General features: G+C 40.0%; 2 protein-coding genes across 8 annotated transcripts in view; one reads left to right on the top strand and one right to left on the bottom strand.

The window, feature by feature from the left end:
* Nucleotides 1-14,889, bottom strand: part of AHR (aryl hydrocarbon receptor) — a 61,174-nt gene extending 46,285 nt beyond the window's left edge. The window contains exons 1-2 of one of the 3 annotated variants that reach the window (XM_002188928.7): nt 14,749-14,889; nt 6,966-7,153 (exon numbers count right to left, since the gene is read on the bottom strand). In XM_002188928.7, coding sequence (XP_002188964.5) covers nt 6,966-7,153; nt 14,749-14,804 — 244 coding nt within the window. In that variant the 5' untranslated portion in view covers nt 14,805-14,889. Of the gene's footprint in view, nt 1-6,965; nt 7,154-10,358; nt 10,985-14,242; nt 14,676-14,748 lie in introns of those variants that run through there. The other 2 variants (XM_072925567.1, XM_072925568.1) reach the window with 2 other exon arrangements.
* A 70-nt stretch (nt 14,890-14,959) lies between these two features.
* Nucleotides 14,960-21,491, top strand: part of AGR3 (anterior gradient 3, protein disulphide isomerase family member) — a 158,766-nt gene continuing 152,234 nt past the window's right edge. For 2 of the 5 annotated variants that reach the window (XM_072925570.1, XM_072925571.1), the window contains exon 1: nt 14,966-15,099. The gene's annotated coding sequence lies outside the window, so the exon portion shown is untranslated. Of the gene's footprint in view, nt 15,100-21,491 lie in introns of all 5 variants that reach the window. The other 3 variants (XM_072925569.1, XM_072925573.1, XM_072925572.1) reach the window with 3 other exon arrangements.

Below are 21,491 nucleotides of genomic sequence, written 5' to 3'. Positions count from 1 at the left end.
TAGAATTTGTCTTGAGGGTCTGTGTATGTATATATTTCAGCTCATTAGATGTTATACAATGCCATGCATAAAGTGTGCAATACTGTGCAATTCAAAAGGCACATGGGTTGAATTTCAAGAGGCAGTTATTCGGTGGAAAAAATGAGCATCTCTTTGTTCAATTAAAAACAGAGTTTAGCATGCATCACTAAGGACAACTAATTCCTATTTGCAGGTTTGTTTTAATGTTCACAGCTGGCAGGCAGTAAACCTACATTTTCTGAAGGAGTTTCAGATAACTACTCATTCTAGTTCTTATAGTTCAGTTCATTAAAGTTTCTAGAATAACTACGGATAACTTTTATCATTAAGATAATACATTGTTAAACATACATAGATTGGACACAGCACTGATGAGCAGGAACTCCCAAGAGACTTTTCTCAGGAAACATTTACCAATACATTACCTGGAACTTTGAAGAGCACATTTGAAATTCATTATTTTTTACCTCTTTAAAAGAGGTAACTAATAAATTAAACAATTACAATGACCGAGATCTGGTAAATAGAATTATCTTCTAGTTATCTAGCTGGATCTCCAAGACAATTCACAAAGCAATCACTTTTTAAGTGAGTAGCTTATGAAAGCATGTACGAAGCAGAAACTGTTCAAACAAAGGTGAAGTTTTTGTTTACTCAGGAAAAACAAAGTGTTAGAACTAGCTAGAACTGTAAACATCTACAGAACTCAATCATACATGTCTTATTTCCTGTTGGACGATATCTGTAGTCTGACAAGGCAAAACTAGGGCATTTCTCCCACTGGCAAGCACACAAAGGAGGAAATCTGCTGAGTCACAAACAGCACAGACAGCAGCAAAAACTGTTCCAGTATTAATAGAATATTTGTACACATTTTTAATGTGTATTCATACTGAAGCCTTAAATAACTAGGACATATTTCTAAGGTTATAGTCAAGCAAAACATATTTCTACAAATTCAGATGGATGAATCATGAAGCCCATGGAAGACAGATGTTGAAAGCCCAGTGCAAGCTCTAGTTATGATTCTCCACTCAAACTGTCATTGGAGGAGGGAGCAACAGTTGTGGTGATTTGTGTTAGAAAACCAAAAAGCTCCAAATCACCTTATCTTTAGGTGCTACAGTACAACAATAACCTTAGTAAAGATTATAAGACTTTGAATACACAAGGCCAGAGAAACAGTGGTACTTCCTGAGGCTAGGCTGTTTATCTTCCTACCTATTCTAGGTTTGAATGTCATACAACAGTGTCAATCTCCAAAGCACTGATGTTGCTAGAACAGGACAAATTATATTTTAGGCTCTGACCTTGCAAACAAGAGTCAGGAATACAGAGCAAAGCCCAGAACAGTATGCTTAAAACTAATCTCCCTATTAACAAGGCCTACAGAGAAAAAACAAATGCTCTGCATACTGGGACAGGGTTTTCAAGAAATTTTACAACAGCTTTGCGGAACATAAGAGGCTCCTACACTGACTTTTCATATGCCTCTGATTCAATAATACACATAGGGCAGAGAAGAAGAGATAATCTTTCATTTCCTTGCAAAGGGAGTTCTAACAATGATTAACATCAATCACTGAAATACCAGAACGTAACAGGAAAAGAAAATCCAAAGAACATATTAACTGTTAGCATTTGCACCTGGTTTCTCCTCTTATACTACAAATACATTAACATTTTAAGCCCTTACTTTGTTATATAAACAGAAATGTCAATTTTAGATGTTTAGTTTGGGTTATATTAAATTACATCAATCCATGGGGGTATAGAAGCTGCCCACCTGCATCAAATGCTTAGTGACACAATACTCCTAAAAATAAAAGCTAAAACTATGAAAACATACACATTTTGAGATTTAGAGTGATGTCACAGCTACATGACTCTAATCATCATTTTTGAAGATCAGAATTTAGGACTTCAAAGCTTAAACCCCTACTTATCATCTGTTACGTAAAATGCAGGCTAAAGCAGTCTGCAGCAGACAGTCCCAAATGGTCAGTGTGAATCTCAGGGATTGGGGGCAAGGGGGGAGGTTTGGAGAAAAAAAAAAAATATAACTTGAATGGTATGGTAGTCTGATACTGAAATAACTATACATTTCCAAGATTAACATTTTGTATTAATTTTGTATTTAGGTCAAGGGGAAGACAGTACAAAAGGAAACAGAGTTGGTTTGTTTGGGTTGGTTTTTTTTTTTCCCCAGCAATTTTTTTTCCTCCAACTCTCAAACAATATTCAAACAATTTAATTAAAAACTGTGAAAATTACTTCATGTTCACGGTATAAAATATCAGATACAAGAAACGTAATTAGAGAGCAACCAAACTCTGGGGTATATTCTACCTTGGGTGTAGAAAAATGGCTCAAGATAGTCATGAACCAAAATATACTAGCCTCGCCCACTAGAAGCTGAAATTCCTATGCAGCATCCACATAAACACTCAAAAGCAGTAAGTGCAGTGTAACTCCACTGCTCTACTGGGCTTTAGCTTTTCTTGGTGTGGAGGTCAAGTATCTATGTATGCAGCAACAGGAGCAGGGGAAGGAGGTATTATGAAAGAGAAGTCACATTTTCAAAAAATACATGAGGAAAACTGCATTAGACAGACACAGCAGGCAAAGATGCTAATTGTCTAAAATAAAAGCAAGTCAGGACAGAGCTACTGTATTGTCCTGGTCTTACTGTGCTCTGTTTCAATAATTTTTGTGCTTTCAGGTTTCTGTTCAAGACCACCACCTGACACTTGGCAGAAAGTGTCTATATCTGCTAGACTGGGAAATGCTGCTGCCCTTCTCAGTGTGGCAGAATAAATACACTGTCTCCCACCTCGCCTGTCTTTCCCATTTCTACATCTTAGCCATACTCTCCAGAACAGGAACCACATGTAGTCTGTTCTCTCCAGCACAGAGTATGATAGAACAGTGGGCATGACAGGAAAAAGACATTATCAAAAAATATATTTTATGTGATGACAATGGCTGCACTGCAAATATAAGCCATACGACAACAAGGAATGTGTGTTAATTATATTACAAAGTTAAAGAAAAAAGGCAATGCAAACTTAGTGGAAAAAATAAATCTTAATTATTTTGTTATTGCTGTGCTTGCCAGAATCCCTAGCATCCCACATAAGAAACCAATTCGAAACTAATTTTGAGCGGAAACTTTCTTCTATAAATGCAAAGTACTGCCCAATAAGCAAGAGGGGAAAAAAAAAACCCACATACTTTAAACCACAGGAATTCTTAGTGAAATGGATGAAAGGACAATTAATAAGCAACATGTTGAATTTTGTTTCTAATGTATTGATACGCACACATAGCACAGCTACTTCATTTTAGATTCTGCAAGCATCTCCTTTATTCTCAGTACACCTTCAAAAAGAAAATCATGTCCCTAACATTAAAAAAAGTGATCAGTCATACAAGCTCTACTTTTAACCCTTTAATCTGTTTCACCAAAATCCCAAGAACAATTATGAATGCTTTTCTTTACCACAGTGAAGTATTTAAGTGATTATCAATTCATGAAATAAGGAGCAAAGCTAGAGGCAAAAGGGCTTTTTCCTTTAGTATGCATGGCGAACACAGGCTATGCCTAAATGACTGTCCAGTTGTGCTCCAGATGCTGAGCTCACACTAACCTGCATCCACACAAAGAGCTGTTGTCCCACATTCTACTTTATATTTTTCACTGCTGAATGCACACATGCATGGGCACTTAACAGCAAAATGAACTGAAATAATACCAGGACAATACACAAAGTCTTTAGTGATTGTCAGCAGACACCTGCCTGATTCATCCCAGTCTCTTATGTATAAAAAGCTTGCCTTAAGCCACTTTCAGAAAGTATCTTACATGCACAAAATAAACACTCTAGCAGTGATTTAAGCTAACCTGCTTGACTTTGAGGACTGCTAATCCACTTCAGTACAGCAGGTAGAAGTGCACAGCTGAGAAGTGACACCACCCTAAAGCACTTTTTAGCTTTGACTTGCCACACAAGACTTCATAAAGAAACAGACTTGAGACTCGCTATTTTAATCCACTACTACAATTTTCTTCTTGAGCCAAGGTCAAATTTGTATATATAAAAGCATGCCAGAGTGCCTGACATACAGAAAGCCTGCTGACATGATGTAGACTTGAAACTAAACTGATCACACTAAACTATAGTGCAAAGGGTCACTTAGCAGCACAATAACTTCATTAACGAAAAATCAATGATAAGGAATTGCTCAACAGAATACAATCACCAACACTCAGATCTTTTGAGGTTGTGGAATTGTAAAATGCATACACCTATTTCCTACAACCTGAAATATGGCAAGCATGCAGAGGTCTACCATATTTCAGTAGATTCATGGAAAAACTCACCTGTCTCTAGCTCCAGAGAACATTCTGTACTACTTTACCATCTTAATAATTACGGTCAAGTGAAGGTGTTTTATATATATGTATATGTATATACTTATACACAAACTTAGCTTTTAAGTAACAGCAAAAAGCCCCTGTAGACATTTAAGTGAGGCACATTTATTCAAATTGATGTAATTTTTTGAGATGTCTTTCATGAAACAGTTCTTTTTCTCCCCACAGACTTCCGCCTTCAGAAAACAGACATTCACTCTAGATTATTTAAACTTGGAAAAATGCAAGTGTTTTCTTTGAAAAAAATATCTATTGTTACAGCAAAAACTTGGGTTTCCTTTCAAGCAAGATCATATGATTACACGTTTATATTTTACTTTCCGCAGGAATTTACACACCCCCCATTTGCATCCTGTTATTCATTTAGCGTTTCCCTTTACTTCAGCATGCTGCGTTAATAAAGTGGAGCCTTGGCTCAGGCTGGGCACTCAAGGTGACAATCAGTGCTCCCCCTTGCATTTGTCAGATTTATTCTACAGGATTTTCCGCATATATCCAACTACACAAAACGCTCTTTCAGAAAAGCCATTCTGAGAAGCACTGCATAGAAAGAGCATGAAAATCAAACCTAGGGCTTTTTTCCTAATTCTGTTCTTCAAAGTAGTAATATCTCTTTTGGAAGGTGAATTTTACTGAAATAGATTCCATGTTATTTAATACAACTAAAATAGTATAAAGATCTAATTTTCACTCTTCTGTCAGTCATACTTTTGTTTATCTTCACTGAAGTCATTGGTGTTAGTCTTTAAATACCTTCAGATGGAGACTGATACTAACCTGATCTGTAGTCCTACAACACAAAGATCTGAAAAGAACAAGCAAAATTACTTTTTCTGCTAATTAAACCCCTTAAGTCAGCTTCTACTGAAGGTATCAATTCTTTTTTTCCCTGTAGAGAAATCATAGCCTTAATCTTTATTCCAGGACCTTCAAGTGCAAATTGGAAGGAAGAATAAAAGTCAAGCAGTTCCATTGCACAAGAAATTGAGATGAGAAAATAATATTTACTATTATCACTCCATCCCAATTAAGAAAAAAACTTGCAATCTTGGAATTATTTCAGAAAATATCATTAAAGCAACCACAACAAAACACATTTCATTGAGATGAGAACTTCTTCAATTCACCAAGAGAACACAGACAAGTAAAATCATTTCTTTTACAGCACTCTCCTGAGATAACATCTTGCAAAGATTTTCATGAAACTGAGGTGCCAAGAGAAATCTCATTTGATGAGAGAAAATATTTGCATTTGAAAAAAATCACCACTAGAAATATTTGGCCAGCACTAGCCTTAGAACTTAGACTTCATAATAAGAATTGTCCTGAACAAGCACAAAAATCAAAACACTTGGATATATTCTTCAAGAAATAAAACAGAATATAAATTCATAAGCACTAATAAACTGAAGCCATTTGACAAAATAAATGAAAATAAACACTCTGTATTCCTGAAGGAATAAGTGCCTATTTTAGACAGGTTCCTTGAATCCTTTCATCAATGTTTTGGAGGCTGAGACAATCTTAAACTGATGATAACAGATGTTATTTTAATGTCAAAGAAAGTTTAAAACAACTTGAAATTTAATGTCAGCTTCATTGCAATCAAGATTCTTTAGCTACGACTGATCAATAAGATTTCATCTTCAATATAATAACTGTAAAATCTCCGTGACTGGTAAAGGAAAAGGACAATTAATTAAATACAAGCTCCTTGCTTTATTCCTGCAATGAATAGGATCAGACTTTGAAGAAACTGGCATAAAGCCAACCAGTGAATCCCACCCTACAGAGCAGCTCAAGTAGTGAAGGAGAGAGAGGGATAGGACTCCTTGGCTAGCTCGGAGGTGACCAAGGACACACACTTCTGTCTCCACGACTGCTCTTAGGGTTGTTGTATTAGCCTTGCCAGGTCTGGAGTCAGAGCACACCTGCCCACATAACTGAAGAACCTTAGATGTTGTTTTAATGCCTCATGTCCTGCACTAATCAGGGCTTGGACACAGGAAAGATTTTATCTCTACTCTTTACAAGTCACCTTTGCAATAAACTGTAGGAAGGGGTGCTATCAATTACTTTATATCAAAGCAAAGTAATTTTTGATGCATCATTAAGCAAAATACAGCTGGATGGGAAGTCATATGACATATTTTGAAACAGTAATAGTTTTACTAAAGCAATTTTCAGAGGGGGGAAAGAGAAATCTCTTGGGTATCTTTGACAGTCTGATGAAAAGGATTGGAGGACTCATTAAGGGCAATATTACTTCCAAATGCAAAGCTTTGAATGACTGGTGACCTAAGTGAAATATAAGTAGCTACATTTGGTTTCAAGTAAGTCAAAAGCTTACTTTACACAGTTACATTGTATATATTCACGCAACTGGAAGTTCCATTAAAATGCAGATAAATTTAACAGTTTTTAGCACTTAAACAGCTGAAATCAACATACAATATAAACTGAATTTTACAAGCAGTTCAAACCCAAATAAATTCCCAACGCTTACCATCAAAAAAACTTTTTGCTCTCAGGTAACTGACGCTGAGCCTAAGCACAGACAGCTTATCCAACTTGGCGATCACATCTTGAGGGAAAGGCAGCAGGCTCGCCAGGCGGTCCAGCTCCGCATTCAGGCGGTCCCTGTGTCTCTTGGAGGGATTGGATTTGACTCCTTCAGCTGGGGACGGCTTTACACTGTGGCAGAAAAACAAACGCAAAGTGAACACCAGCTCCTTTCCAAAAATGAAGGCAAATATTTGACATGCCTAATGTTACATATTGTGTCAAACTGTAACAACCAAAATGTTTTACCAAGTGACTTTATTTTCCTTGTGAAAAAAAAAAATTAAAAAGTAACCTAAAATGGCCTAATCTCCCCTCCAAAACACACATTGTTAAATGAAGCAGTTTGAGCTACAATGTTTACTTGAACTTTTGAATGAACATTTGAAATCTTTGAGATTCAGGAATTTTTATAAAAAGTTTCCTATGTTTTCAGTCAAATATCACTTCAATTCTTCGAAATGTTAGAATTCCAAATATACCAATAACTTTTAGTAACATTTGTGTACAAATAAATTTGACAGTACACTTTTTCACTTCAATAACAATTTCTCACAGATGTTCTAAATTTCTATCAGTTTGGAAGAGGCTAGTATTAATTGACTATAAAAATAGTTTTAGTAGCTTCCTAGGCATCCAAAACTATAGTAAAAACCATGAGATATATCCCAGTTAGCATGTAAAATCTTTGTAGGAAACACTGGGAGCTCTCATCCTTTAAGTCATCTCACAGTTGAAGGCATTTCATTTGAGTACAGCATGACAAAAACACGTCTTTGTACAGTACAAAGAACAAATTTTAAAAGCTTTGTGTTATAAATTACATAATGAAGTTTTTATAAACTTGCTATTTTCCATTCATATCCACCCTGAGCTCCAATTCCAGATACTTCCCACATACACAGAAGTCTGGGAAAAGGTTTAAACCCCTACTCATTTAAATTACAACTAGTCATTACAAGCCAATACTGCAACCAAATAATTTATCTGCCTAAGCCATAGTACATTTTATGTTCTTTATTAAACAGTCTTCTAATTGGAGAGTGACTCATTGTCACTTTTCCAGTACTGCAGTTCTACGTGAGATCTACAGCAGTTATGAATTTGTCCTGCTCTCACAGAAATGTTGGTTCTGCAAGCTGCATCACTCAAAAATACCAAGCAGAAAGACATTCAGCAGCTAATTCCTTCAGCATTTAATTTAATCTGCTCCCAACTGTCATCCTTATATCAATTACATGATGAGCAGTTGCAAAAGCTCCAATATTTATTTTTGCCACTATTTAAAATTACAGAAAAGTAATTTCATTTTGTATTTTCAGTCAAATCAGTATTGATAGAGTGGACAGTCTTATTTTTAGGTTGTTTTTACTCTATGTTTCAATTGCACCTCATGTTAGTTTAAATCCAAGCCCTTCTGTTTACAGCCATTGCTTATTCAATTGTCACTTGTCAAAAAATTGCACTTAAGCCTGGCTGCCTGTTCCCCAGCACTACAATTGCCCTTTTCCACATTAAAGAAGTCTTATGTGGAGCCTGGAAAGGTGAAGACACCGTAATGCAAAATGTTGATAACAGACAGAAATATAATGTATCAGCAGAAATTACTTCCTAGATGGATAAAGTTAAACCTTCTGCAGAGTAAATATTATAAATTAGTAGTGTTTTAGTTTAAAAAACATTTGAAAAGCAGGCAAAACAGTTGAATCAAGAATTAGGAAAATTCTTCCTATGGAAAAAACCATAGATTCATCATCAATGGCAATGGATGACTAACTACTTGGTTAGATGGGTGCTTTGGTCACAAATCATGTCTTCGACACCAGCAGTTCACTATATTTGATAAGGATCATTAAATAATTTATCAAGGTTTTCTTCATATTCTCTTATGCTGGCAGAAAATTAATTTGTACAAGCAATAGCAAAACTTAAATATAGCCCTAAAAATAAAGTTAAAAATCATCAAACATTACCAGCAACATTAAAGGGTATTTTTGAAATATTTTTACGTATTAGACTGTTCCTAAATATAGAAACAAAATAATGAATTTCAAACATTAAGCATGTAACAGTCGTATAACAAGCAGTGAACAGCTAACTACTATCAAATCAAAGTGGTCTGCTTCTGAAAAGCAGAGGACCCCATAGAAACCATTTAACACATACAAACTTTAGAAAATAAATCAGCACTATGTAACAGGCTTTTCTGTCTTAACAACTCTCATCAGATTGCCAGTTAGATGTGATAGCTTTTCTACTTTACATTTACTTTCTAAAGATTTATCTTACTTTTAACTATCTCAAAGCATTTCTGAACACTAAGTTACCAGTCTTTTTATCATAAATCTTGCCATATTCTCTCCCCCAAATCAAACACTGATTATGCCCAATTTTCCCCTTTGTCACCCAACTAAAATTCATTATATAATAATGGATCCTTCAGTGGTAAAGGGAATGAGGGCAGAAGTGCTGAGGGCATAAGGAGCAACTTAACAATTTTCCATCCATTTATATAAACCCTCAATGCTAAAGACAGCCCAGCTTCACTGCAGAAAATTATCTTCTATGCAAATTACATGCTATGTCAAGATTAAATCCATGTATGTGCTTTATTTTAAAGAAAAAAAGGCTAAAAGCAGGAATGTATTTAAGCTGATCTTTCCATTATTAATCTCCTACCTTTCATAGGAAATCTGAATTCTCTAACCAAAGGCCAGAGGTCACTGTACACTCGGTGCCTCTGGACTTACCTACAACCCTTGTTACCCAAGAGTTGCAAGACAAGCAAGAAATCTTAATTTTTTGATTTAACAATTTTAAAGGATTTGCCATCACAACAGTAGCTGACTGCTATTTTCGCAGGTCTGCCACAACATACTTAATCAGAAGTTTTTTCACTACACATGCTCATCATGTGCACCTTCATGGACATTAACCCTAAATGTTTAAAAAGCACACAGTTACCTGAGTCTTAATTATTCTCAAAAGGCCATATTAAGTTTCAATATTTACATGCTCATTTGTATTATTTTAAATGGAAATTTTAGTAATTTCTGAGAAAATGCAAAGAGAGCAAAAGTTTATTTTGTTCATAACAACGTGAAACACTGGGGAAAAAGTAGAAAACTCAACAATCAAGCATAGAAAAGCATGATCCCTTAGTGGCAAGACTGAAGTGAAATGAAATCAGAGAATAAATGAATGTGCAAGAAGAACACTAGGGAGAGTGAGACGTGTTTTAAAAAACCTAATATGTTAAAAACCCCTAATTACTCATTCATCAGGACTATCTTACTGCTTAAGAAAGAGGGATATAAGGAAAAAACATAAAAGTCACCTAATTAATGGATTTAATCTTCTCAGCTTTGAATATTTTTCATCTCATATTTAACAGTACATGCAGTAACATATCTTTTTCCTATGCATAGAAGTTCACTCAGTGGGGGCCAGGTATATAAAATCAGTTATGACACTAAGGAAGTAATAGAACCCTAAAAAAAAAAAAATTACTTTAGCAACTAAGCATTTACTCTTATTTTCCACACTGAATTCACAATTACTGAAAATTTAGTTGATGATTTCTTTGGAAACAACAGATAAGAATTACACACTATCAACCTTTTAAAGTTATTGTTAACCAATCTTGAAAGGGCAAAGATCCTTTCCAGTGGCTCTTTCAGCAGAGACTGAAACCAGTCAAGATTCAAATTGCTGAAGGGATAAAGTTGTTTTATTAAAAAACCTCAATCAGTGACATGTTACTTATCTGATGCTGGGCTACTATTTGTCATCCAGTAACAAATTGTTCAGGTTGGTTTGGTGCACTAAGGATTCAACCAGAGTGAGAGAAACATCCAGAACACCAATCAAGGATGGAGGTTTGACACTCAGTTTTAACACATTTCACAACTTTCTAAGATAACAAGCCAGCATTTATTGGAAAAAAAAGAAACAAAAAAATTATGTTCGTTTACTGACCATATTACTTATATATGTATACCTCCATTTGCTGCAGAGTCTCTTTCTAAAAAGTATTCTTTCACAAGAAACATTAACCAAAGCCAAACAACCAAAAAACAAAAAACCTTAAAACAAGGGACTTTTAACAGTAAAGTCACTTTAAAGAGTGATTTTACTACATGTAACATACAGCTACCCCAATAGTGACAAATATATATCAAAGATGCTTATTCTACATAAGTCAACAGTCTTACTACCTCCATTTCAAATAAAAGGTGCAAAGTGCTTTGTAGCAGATAGTGCTTTACACAGAGTAATATTTCAATGATTATTTTTCTTTTCTGATGAACTTCCTTTTTGAAAGCTTACTCTGGCACTTCTTGTTTGTTTGCCTTGAATGAACACATAAATTGTTCCAATTTTTTAAATTAAAATGTGTGCTCTGCTTTCTAATACTACTAGGACTATTCATTACTAAAGACAAATCAGTCAAAACTCTGGAGTACTTAATGCCACAAATACATTTAAGATAAAGAAGAAAACCCTATCATAATTTTTTTAATTTGTTCTACTAGATAAACAAATCATTATGATTTTTGCCTCTGCATAGCATGAAATATTTAGAACTCCCCACCCCATTCCTTGTCTATTACATTTATCCAGTTATACAAAACAATTCTTATCCAAACACTGAAAAAAAGAAAAACAAACCAAATCAGAGATAGTAGGCAAAAAGACATAAAAGCTGCACATTGAAGCTGTACTTATATAATACCTTTCATCTCACATTAGAATCTATCTGCATTAAACCCCATTTCCATAAAACTTGCATTTTTCCCCTCTAACTACAATGGTACTATATTAGTTCACTTAATAATCACTAGACAAAAGAAGTCGAAGACTTGGGGAAAAAAAAAAAAAAAAAAAAAAAAACAAAAACAGAAAGCAGGGGCCACGGATTGCTCCCCAAGGCTCAGTGGGGAGTGAAACACCCCCCGGCCCTGCTGCCACCAGGGGGACTCACAGGGTTTAAACCTTAAAGAGGGAGGAAATTGAAGGACTCCAAGGTATTGAGAAAGTGATTTCTGTAGCATATTACAAGCAATTGCAGTGCACGTGTTTAGCATCTTTTTCTTCTCTCCCCTTACACGACAAGATAACAAGATGAATTGCAGGAACAACTGCCTATTATGTTCCTCCACAATGGTGTGTCTTTTTCAGCTGCAATATGTAACTCCCAACTGAATCAAAAAAGCACATTTCAACGCTTGGCACAGTCAGACAACAGCCTGTGATTCCCTCTCAAATCCAGGTCTCTACAAGGCATATAGAAAAAACTGGGAGTTGTAAAGAGGAAGTTTCTTTAATTGTTGTAGAGGTATGACCATAGTTTTCATGAGTTATTTGTACCTGAAACAAGAAGTATTTCTTCTGTTTAATTTTTTTCCCATGGCAACTATGGTTTTATATTTAGACCTTCTTCCATTTCTATAAGCTGTCTACACAGATTGCTAATTATTATGCTCCATTAAGAGGTACACATATGGCAAATAAAACTTTAGAACTATCAACAGATATTGTCTCTTCTACAAAAGATACTAGTCCCAGTAATGCATCACCTCTAGCTTTTTCTTTTCTCTCTTTTTTTTTTTTTTTTCTGAATAACTGAATTCTACTGAGGGGAGGACAAATTGAATTCAAAAATATTAAAATGACAGTAGTGTCAAACCCTTATAAGCCAGCACCAAGTACATCTTTCTTCTCTCCTGCAATCAGTTGAAAAAAGCTTCTTGTCTGTCTCACTTTTTTTTTTTAATTTTTTTTTTTTTTTTTGGCTTATAGGTGTGGTCTGTATGTAGTTATGTGAGAAATCAGAGCCCTCTGACCCACTAACAATGTTCTCCAAGGCTGGCCCAACAGAAGAAGCAACCAAAGTGCATAAGGTATTTTGAGAAGAAAAGAAGCACATGAACATGATAAATGTGTTAAAAGCAAGATAAATGTCTTACATAAAAAATAATTTCCAGTAACCCAAGCAAAGTGGGTTAATAATTAGCCTCCACTTCAGTTACAAGTGAACAAACTGCTTCACTATGAATACTTTTATTTTGAGAAGAAACTTTTCCCTCTGATCCTAAGGCCAATAGATAAATAGCTCCCATTAGTAATAAAGCCTCAAGTTCAACTAATCACAGCAGTTCAGCCAATTTACACAACAAGAAGATACAGGGAAAATGATTGCTTACATAGACACTACAGTAAGGCAAAACAAAAAGGTTTCACATCCTCTCTCCATGGCTAACCAAAATTTAATAATAAGCTAGACATTAAACGATCTCACCAGCAAGGCAGACCACCTCATCTTGCACAATCAGAACCATTTGCCTTTAGCTATTAGTAGGCTACAAACGCCACCAGTACATTTCGTTTCCTCACAAACAAACACTGATTTCATTCTTAAAAATCCAAATCTACAGTGAATTTAATTAGGTACCTCTCAATTTTAATTTAGAAATGAATGGTCAAAAAAGCAGGCACTGGTCTTTTCATAATTAATGCATTTTCTAGCAGGGGAATTATATATATATATATGGAGAGACATATATATACACACACACACACACATTTACATATACATATACACATTTTTAGACTTTTTTCGCTAATTTGCAGGGTAAAAAACCCAGGTTATGTACATGCATTCATTCTAACAACTCCAAACATAAAGAAGCAAGCACTCAGGCTAATCCCCTTCACCCCAAGACCACAATGTCTGCTATGAATCTAAAAACACATCATTCACAATATGATTTCATCAAATATTTCCCATTCCTTCCTTTAAAGCCTTTGAATACTTTGTTTTTACATCTACAGAAGTAGCCCACAGAAATGCACTTGGATTTTTTGAGCTTTACTTATTTTTCTTGCAACTCAGTAGTTTACCTTCGCTACTTTTTATAACCTACAGATTCTTGACTTTCAGTTGAAAGTGCAAGTTAAGCATCTCCTCTAGCCTAAAAATTACCCTCTCATGAGATCAATGTTTCAATGAAGCATATAAAACGTAGGATGCAAACCTAAGGCAGGTGCAGCAAACAAAATTACTCTGTCACTAAACAGTTCCCACAGTCGCAGAAATATAAATTAATAAACAAAAAGTCACTATATAGCCAGGCTTTCCCCCCCCCCCCCCCCCCCCCCTTCTGACTGGTCTACAGCACTTGGGTTTCTTTGCACAAATAAACGCATCTCATGCGGTACCGGAGAATTCAAGAGGAGGGTTCAAGCCGAGGGTTCAGCCCTCCCAGGCAGGCCCCAAACGGTGCCCAGCCTTTCCGGACTCCGAGCCCGCGTTCCCCGCAGGGACACCTGAGCGGGCGGGCGGCCGCGCGGTGCGGAGCGGAGCGGGAGCGCGGCGGGGAGAGCGGCCCCCGCCCACGGCACCCACCCCGGCGGGGCGAGCGCAGCCACCGCGCGGAGCCGTCACCTCAGATGCCTCCCAATCTAGGTCAGCCGGCTGCGCCCTCCTTCCACCGCCCCGACCCTCCGAGCCCCGACACTCCCTTCTTCTTTTTTTTCGGGGTGAGGGAAAAAGCCCTAAAAGCAGCGAGAGTCCTGCCGGCACCGCGAAGCAGCAGAGCTCCCGGCGCCCCTGCCCCGCACCGCCCCCGCCGGGCCCCGCGGCGCGGTGCGGGGCAGGACGGCGCCCCCGGGAAGCCCGGCGCTCGCTCTCCCCGCCTCGCCTCGCCCCTCGCCCGCCCGCTTACATTTTCTGCACAGGTTTCCGCCGCTTGCGACTGGCGTAGGTGACATTGGGGTTCATCCTGCCGCGGCTCTAGCGCCCCGCGCCGCGGGCGCCGCCGGCCGGGGGCCACCGCCCCTCCTGCCCGCCTCGCCCCGGCTGCCGGGAGCGGGCGAGCCCCACCGGCGCCGCAGCCCTCGCCTCGCTCCGCCCGCGGGCCCCGGTCCTGCTGCCCGCGGCCGCCCGGAGCTCGCTCGCTCGCTGTGGCGGTGGCGCCTTCCCCGGGCGGGCGAGGACGGGAGGCGGAGGCGCTGCGGGGCGGGTTCCCAGGTGATCGGCGGCGGCTACACCCACTCGCCGCCCCCGGAGGGCACAGGTATGGGGGCGGTCGGGGCTTTCCAGCGCCGCGTCTCCCCGCCGAGGCGACGCCGTCTCCCCGTCGGCTCCTCTGCGGCGGTGGGAGGGTGCTCGGCGGGCTCTGCACCCCGGCACGGCCGCCGTCTGCTGGCCGAGCGCCTGTCAGAGTGCGCGGCGCCGGGACCGCCCCGCACCGCCCGGCCCGGCCCCGCGCCCGCTGCCGGCCGGGTCCCGCCCCGCCCGGCTGACAGCCGCCACCGCCCCCTCGCCGGGGAGGCCCCTCGCGGCGGCGGCGGGCGGAGGAGCAGGGGCGGCCGCGCCGCCATGTTGGGAAGGTCACGCGAGGAGAGGGGCGACCGGCGCGGCGGCGGGGGGAGCGCTCCGGGGTGGCCGTGGGGATGGGAAGACGGAAAAACCCCGGGCCTATGGTGGCCGGGGAGCGATGCGAGCGGGGCTCCCGCGGCCAGTGAGAAAGAAGGTCAGCTCCGCGCGGTCATGTAGCCCCGATAACAGAAAATAATCGTGGGGGAAAAAAAAATCACAGCGTTAAGGTTGGAAGGCAGCCAGCTCAGTGGCACCGTGAGGTCCATGTCTGTTACTCCGTCTCCCCCGTTCTCCCCCTCTTCCCGCCTCCGCCGGGCTGACACCGTCACAGCCGCAGGTCGCCCCAGCACAGAAACCCAGAATAACAGGCGACTGCCCAAAATAGGGGGTTATTGGAAAGGAAGCGGAAAGGCACCGGGCTCCATCGAGGACAAGGACAGCAGGACACCTGGGGACAGAACGGGAATCACTGGGGGCAAGGCTGTCGCTCGCCAAGCACCGGGAGGACCGGCGGGTCTCAGTGACCGAGAACGCGGCTCATGTCCGATTAGGTGGTGAATCTCTGAGACATTACGGTGATATTTTCGGCTAAACATTTGTTTCAAATGAAAGGAGCTGCATGGGAAAGTTACTGCCAAATTGCTGACGAGTAAAACCGTCCAAGAAGAGCCCCGGTGCCGCTCTGACCCGCCGTCGCTTCCCCCGCCCGTTCTCTCCCTCCGGTCCCTTTCGCCGCCGCTGCCGCAAGCATCAGAGCTCTTCCCTCCCCTGGAATAACCGCAGTAAATTTTGTCTCAGCGCTCAACTTGAGAGCCCGGGAGTCGCCCTGTGTAAACACAGGTTGTTCGCGGTCACGGCTGAGACGAGAGTCGGGAAGAACACCCTCTTCTCCCTTCCCGCGGCACCCGCGCCCCACGGGGATGGCCGTGCCCCGCCGCCGGAGCGCGACCGCAGCTGCAGGCTCGGCCCCGGCCCCGCGGTGCGGTCCCACCGCTGCCGCTGGCGGGAGGCCGAGGCAGTGTCCGTGGTGCTGCTCTGGCTGCCCGTCCGCAGGGGCCGGTCGGGCTGTCGGCATCGCCCCCGCGGCGGGAGTCTCGCCTCCGCCGCTCACAGGAGCCCCGCTTACACGGGTGCTTCTGCTCCGCTCTGCCGACGGAGGAGATAGCGGTGGTCCCGGAGTTACCGCGCGGCAAAAACCCGGGGCTGAGCGCGGTGCCCGCCCCGCGGCCCGGCGGTTTCCCCGGGGCGGTCCTTTCGGTCCCGCGGGGTCCCTTCGGGCCGGGCCGTGCCCCTCCGCGGGCGCTGGCGGCGGGCATGGGGAGCGTTTGGTTATCAGCTTAATTGCTCGGGTTTAGTTCCCTGCCATCCTGTGCCAGGGGCAAAGTACACTGAAGCCACAATAGGCAGATAATATTAATTTGACTAAATCTTAACGATGCTAGTGGACTTGTCAGATGCCAGGGATTTGTCAAATTATGTTTTGAAAAAAATAAGTCTTCAGAATACAACATTTTTGAGAAAATACAGTAAGAGGACCTTATGCCTTATGAGGTCAATGCTTTGCAGTCACGGTCTGGCCAACTTTCTGACCTAACATTTTTGCAGAGGATACCAACTTTTTGGTAGCTTCTTTCCTCTGTCCCTTTCCTCTTCACAAGAGCATCCTAGAAAAAACAAGTGGATAATACTGTATGTGTCTTACTTCTTTCTTTTTTTCAGCCGCTTTCTTTTTTTGATTTTAGAGCTGAAACTGGAAATTCATGCACTTTCTTCACTCCAAACATATCCATCTATGAAAGCACTCTGTTTCTTCCAGCCCAAACTTCCCAGTCCCTTTCAGTGCTCTTTTCAGCCTGAGCCTCTTCCTATCCACTAATTTCTTTCTCTGTCAACACAAGTGGGCTGTGATCACTCGATACAACATAAATTGCTGCTCTGCTTTCATTCTTCTCTACACTTGCATTATCTTTGTTATAGTCACTGTTCATGGCTCCTCTTCTTCTAATTTTTAATTTAATTGCTTCCAGTCTTTTATTTATTCACTTTGAAATTGAACAAAGATCTTTTATTTTCCACTGGCCTCGAGATCACAATGCTTTCTTGAATCTCTTGTGCTACCTAGTTAGCAGATACCCATAGGTACACTGTCTCATGTGCTACCTCCAAATCTACTGGGCATTACATGAAGAAGGAAGAACCTCCCATGATGGGCTTTATCTCCCAGTTCTCTTCTGAGGCCATGGGAATTGCATAGCACTAGTGAGATACTGTGGTTACTCTTAGCTCCCTAATTTGGAACTAGAGAGTAAGGTAAATCATGGTGATAGGCAGAAGTGGCATCTTCTGTATATTAGCAGTCAAATCAACTGCCTGTTGTTAGAAATCCTCTCCAATGGGGGAGACACCTATTTAACAGCAGATTTCAGATGTTCTGTGCACAGAGAATTGCAGAACACATGGAGAAAGTCCTTATATGTCACTGGGGCCTTCTAGGCTGTTAACTAAAAAATTCTAAAAATTACCCACAACTTTTTCACATCAGTTCTCATCTGATGTTATGTCTCTTTGCTTAATACACTATCTCAGTGCTTAATGCACGATTTCTGTTTCATAATTTGGACATAGTAGAGATGTTGCCTCATATTGATTGTAAAACAAGAAAAAGTATACAACTGATTCAGAAGCCTTAGAACCTCCTTTGTAGTGTATTATTTTTGTTGGACTTTTTATTATTTTTCTTTTTGAACGTGTATTTTGTCATGTTTAACAACAGGTTTGGTCTTGCAAAGGATGACTGTGCTTAATGTCATGTGGACAATTAAAAAAGGTTTAGTTCCTATGGAGATCACATTCATGCATATAGTACTCTCATCTCTTCTTGTTTTGTCTTTAGGCTACTACTAAACCAAAGAACACATCTTCCTGGAATAAATTCTCTCAAACCACTAGCAATCACTTTTCTCCTCACACTCAATTCTAGCATTTTTGCCCTTATAGCTATGAACTGTAGCACCAATCAATGATGAGATTTTTAAGAGAAATATATTTGTGCGTGTGGTGAACTGTGCCTTTCCCCATCCCCAGCATGTGTGAGGTCCAGTATCCAGTATACCTTGCAGCTATCATCCTCTGGAACTTCCAGAAATCTCACTTGTCAGCAGTCACACCTGTTGCCCTAGCTCCAAAATAAGCTCTATCATTTTGTTCCCCACAATTCCACATTCTGCCCAATTTCTGCCTCTCCTGCCCTGAACAGTTCCCTCCTAAGCTCTGTCTCCTAGCCCCTCACTCATTTCATAGCTTCAGGACTATTTGGAAAAGGGGACTTTTAATAAACAGTCAGAAATTCCTGAGTGAGCTGGAGCTTCACAGGGTCACTATGAGACCAACAAAAATCTTGTCATTTGGGAGGAATTTATAAGAACTATAAACACTGCTTGTTATCTTAGGGTCATCTCTGACTCATTTCTAGCTTTTACCCTACTCTTTCTGTCCGTGGCCAAAATTTTACTTCCGTCAGCTTAATTCTGTGTGCTGACTTGTTCTAGCTGTTTGCAGTGCAAATAGCACTGAAGAAATCTAGTCTGAATATCTGTGATTTCTGTTCTCCTTCCCTGGAGACATGGAAAGAAGATTGGGATTTAAAATTGTGATTTATGCATCTCAGGTTTTATGGATATACAGAACTGTAGCTGATTTAGCTGTTATTTTCTCTGTTCTGCTAAAAAGACAACTCAGATGAGTCTCGTCCTACTCATTTCAGGGAAGTAATCATCTGTGGAAGTTGAATGAGAGTTAGTGAATTGCCTGTATGTGGATTCTTTGGTGACTGGAAGGGTCATACAAACATATCACTGCGAGAAACAAGGATTGTTGGAGGAGATTCTACCCCACTTTTTAAAAATTATCAGAAGTAATTATACAGAGAACAAAGAAAGTCAGTGTTTGGACTAATATTACAAAAGCCTCATTTGTAGGTACTAATTGAACTGTATACAGTTTTAATGAGAAAATGGGATTGACAACAAACTTCCCCCTCCCCCACCATGCTATTTATATTTTTGTCAATATAAGATAGGAGTACCACATTCTTTTTCTTTTCTCCCATCCAGACACCTGCCGCCCCACTCCCACTACCATTGAAGGTACTTCTGATGTGTTAGTGTTTAAAATCGCACCCAATTTCTATTGAATATTTAACTTGGGGAGCGTTTCCAGAAGTTGAAGGGCCATATAAATGATGAAAAATATGAAATACAATTATTTGGGAAAGGAGAATATAATCCTCAAATAGATGTTCCTGCTGATAAGTCTTGGTTAATAACGGTGTTTAATTATTTTAAATTCATTGACTTGCACTAATCCAGTGTAATCTATAATCTTAATTGTTCCAACAGAGATGCCACAAATTATTTAAAGATTGTGTTCAAGATTTTTCAACTTGGAAAAAGTTTGGGAAATTAGTAAGAATTGTCTTTAAGGCAGGATCATGATTCTGCTCAGACCCTATGGTATATAACCCTAAACAGCATATTGCACCTCTTAGTACAGGGATAAAGGAACAATATTATTATAACTTAAGTATAAAAGTCAGTCCATTGCTTAGTATTCTCAGTTTTTTTCTCATATGCAATAACAAGTGGAAGAGAAAAAATTTATACAGAAACTGCCTCTTTGTTCAAGATAACTTTTTTAATCTGAAACCAAGAGGTTCTGAAGAGCTATAGAGATATAGCAAGCAACTTAAATGAAAGTTGCCTGCCTAAAACATTCATCAATCTTTTTTTTCCTACAAGCATGGAAAGTAAATTTTATATTACAGCTAAAATAGTCTTCCATTATTATGCCCAGGGACCTCTGTTTTTGTCCTGAAAAGTAAAGAGCCATGCATTTTCATCCAGCATAATCCACTCCCAGTCAAGTACTGGAAGACATAAAGCAATCAGTGATAATAGGTCATCTTTTCCCAATGGCAAGTCAGGATGACCCAAGAGAACCTCCTAACCAAGACCCCAGCAGTGTAATAAGACTGACAGCCACTGACAGCCACTCCTTCCTCCTCCCCTCCTTCCCTGTTGATGGAGTAAGTTTATGTTTGTTACATGAATATACAAAGAGTTAGGTCTGAAACTACAAACCTAGTGAGAGAAAAATACTGGTTTTGCATATATTGTATGATGTTTCCTGCAGTCAAAACACCAGGATCAGCAGATACATTATGTCCCCAGGATCCTTCCCTGCCACTGAGGCTCGCTGGCACAAAAGGAATCAGTTCCAGACTATCACATTTTTTTAGCTGCCAAATTAAGGTGATTGCATGCAAACTGCAAACTGCCTGTGCTAGCCCCTGAACTGCCCCTGGGAATCATGTGGGAACATGCTGAAGCTGTCTAAAGGATGAATCTAACAATTTAAACCTACCAGTTATTGTTTTAACATCCTGTAAGTTCCACAGCACTTGTTAAATTTACTAATACAGATTTAGCCTTAGAAAACATTTGTGATGCTTTTGGCCATAAATGTTCCAAATAGCCAACAAACACTAGGATGCAGAAGCAGGAAAGTTTTGGTCACAACAATAAATCACCATGACAATCAGCAAATGTGGGCAGCATATGATCCAGCTGCACCACAAATACAATCTTATTGCACTGAGACCTTCTGTTCTCTACACACAACAAATAAATGAAGAGCTGATCATTTACTTCTGCTTTAAAAACACTACTGCACTCTATTCATTAACAGGGCTTTGTTGCTAAATTGGCTTATAATTTTAACAAAACCTGTGGTTTGAGAAGTACTGAAACAAGCTTACAATTATGATGGCTGACTCAGTAGGCTGCAAATTCTCTTTCTGCTCTCATTAAGAGGAAAGGGTACATACAAAGTAAGACTAATGAGTAAAAAAAATTATCTAAATTAAACATGGCAATGCTGTTTCCATGCCAGAGTTTAATTTCTGTGAAAAGAAGCTTGAGGTAATTTTAATAAATAAAATTATTTTAGGTGTCATGCGTTTTAATTTAACCTTGTAAAACCTTACCATGAATAAGATTAGCTACAAGTATTGTATCAATAGCAATTGCA

This window comes from Taeniopygia guttata, chromosome 2 (assembly GCF_048771995.1).
Source record: "Taeniopygia guttata chromosome 2, bTaeGut7.mat, whole genome shotgun sequence".
NCBI classification, from domain to species: domain Eukaryota; kingdom Metazoa; phylum Chordata; class Aves; order Passeriformes; family Estrildidae; genus Taeniopygia; species Taeniopygia guttata.
This window is presented reverse-complemented; position numbering and strand designations above follow the sequence as displayed.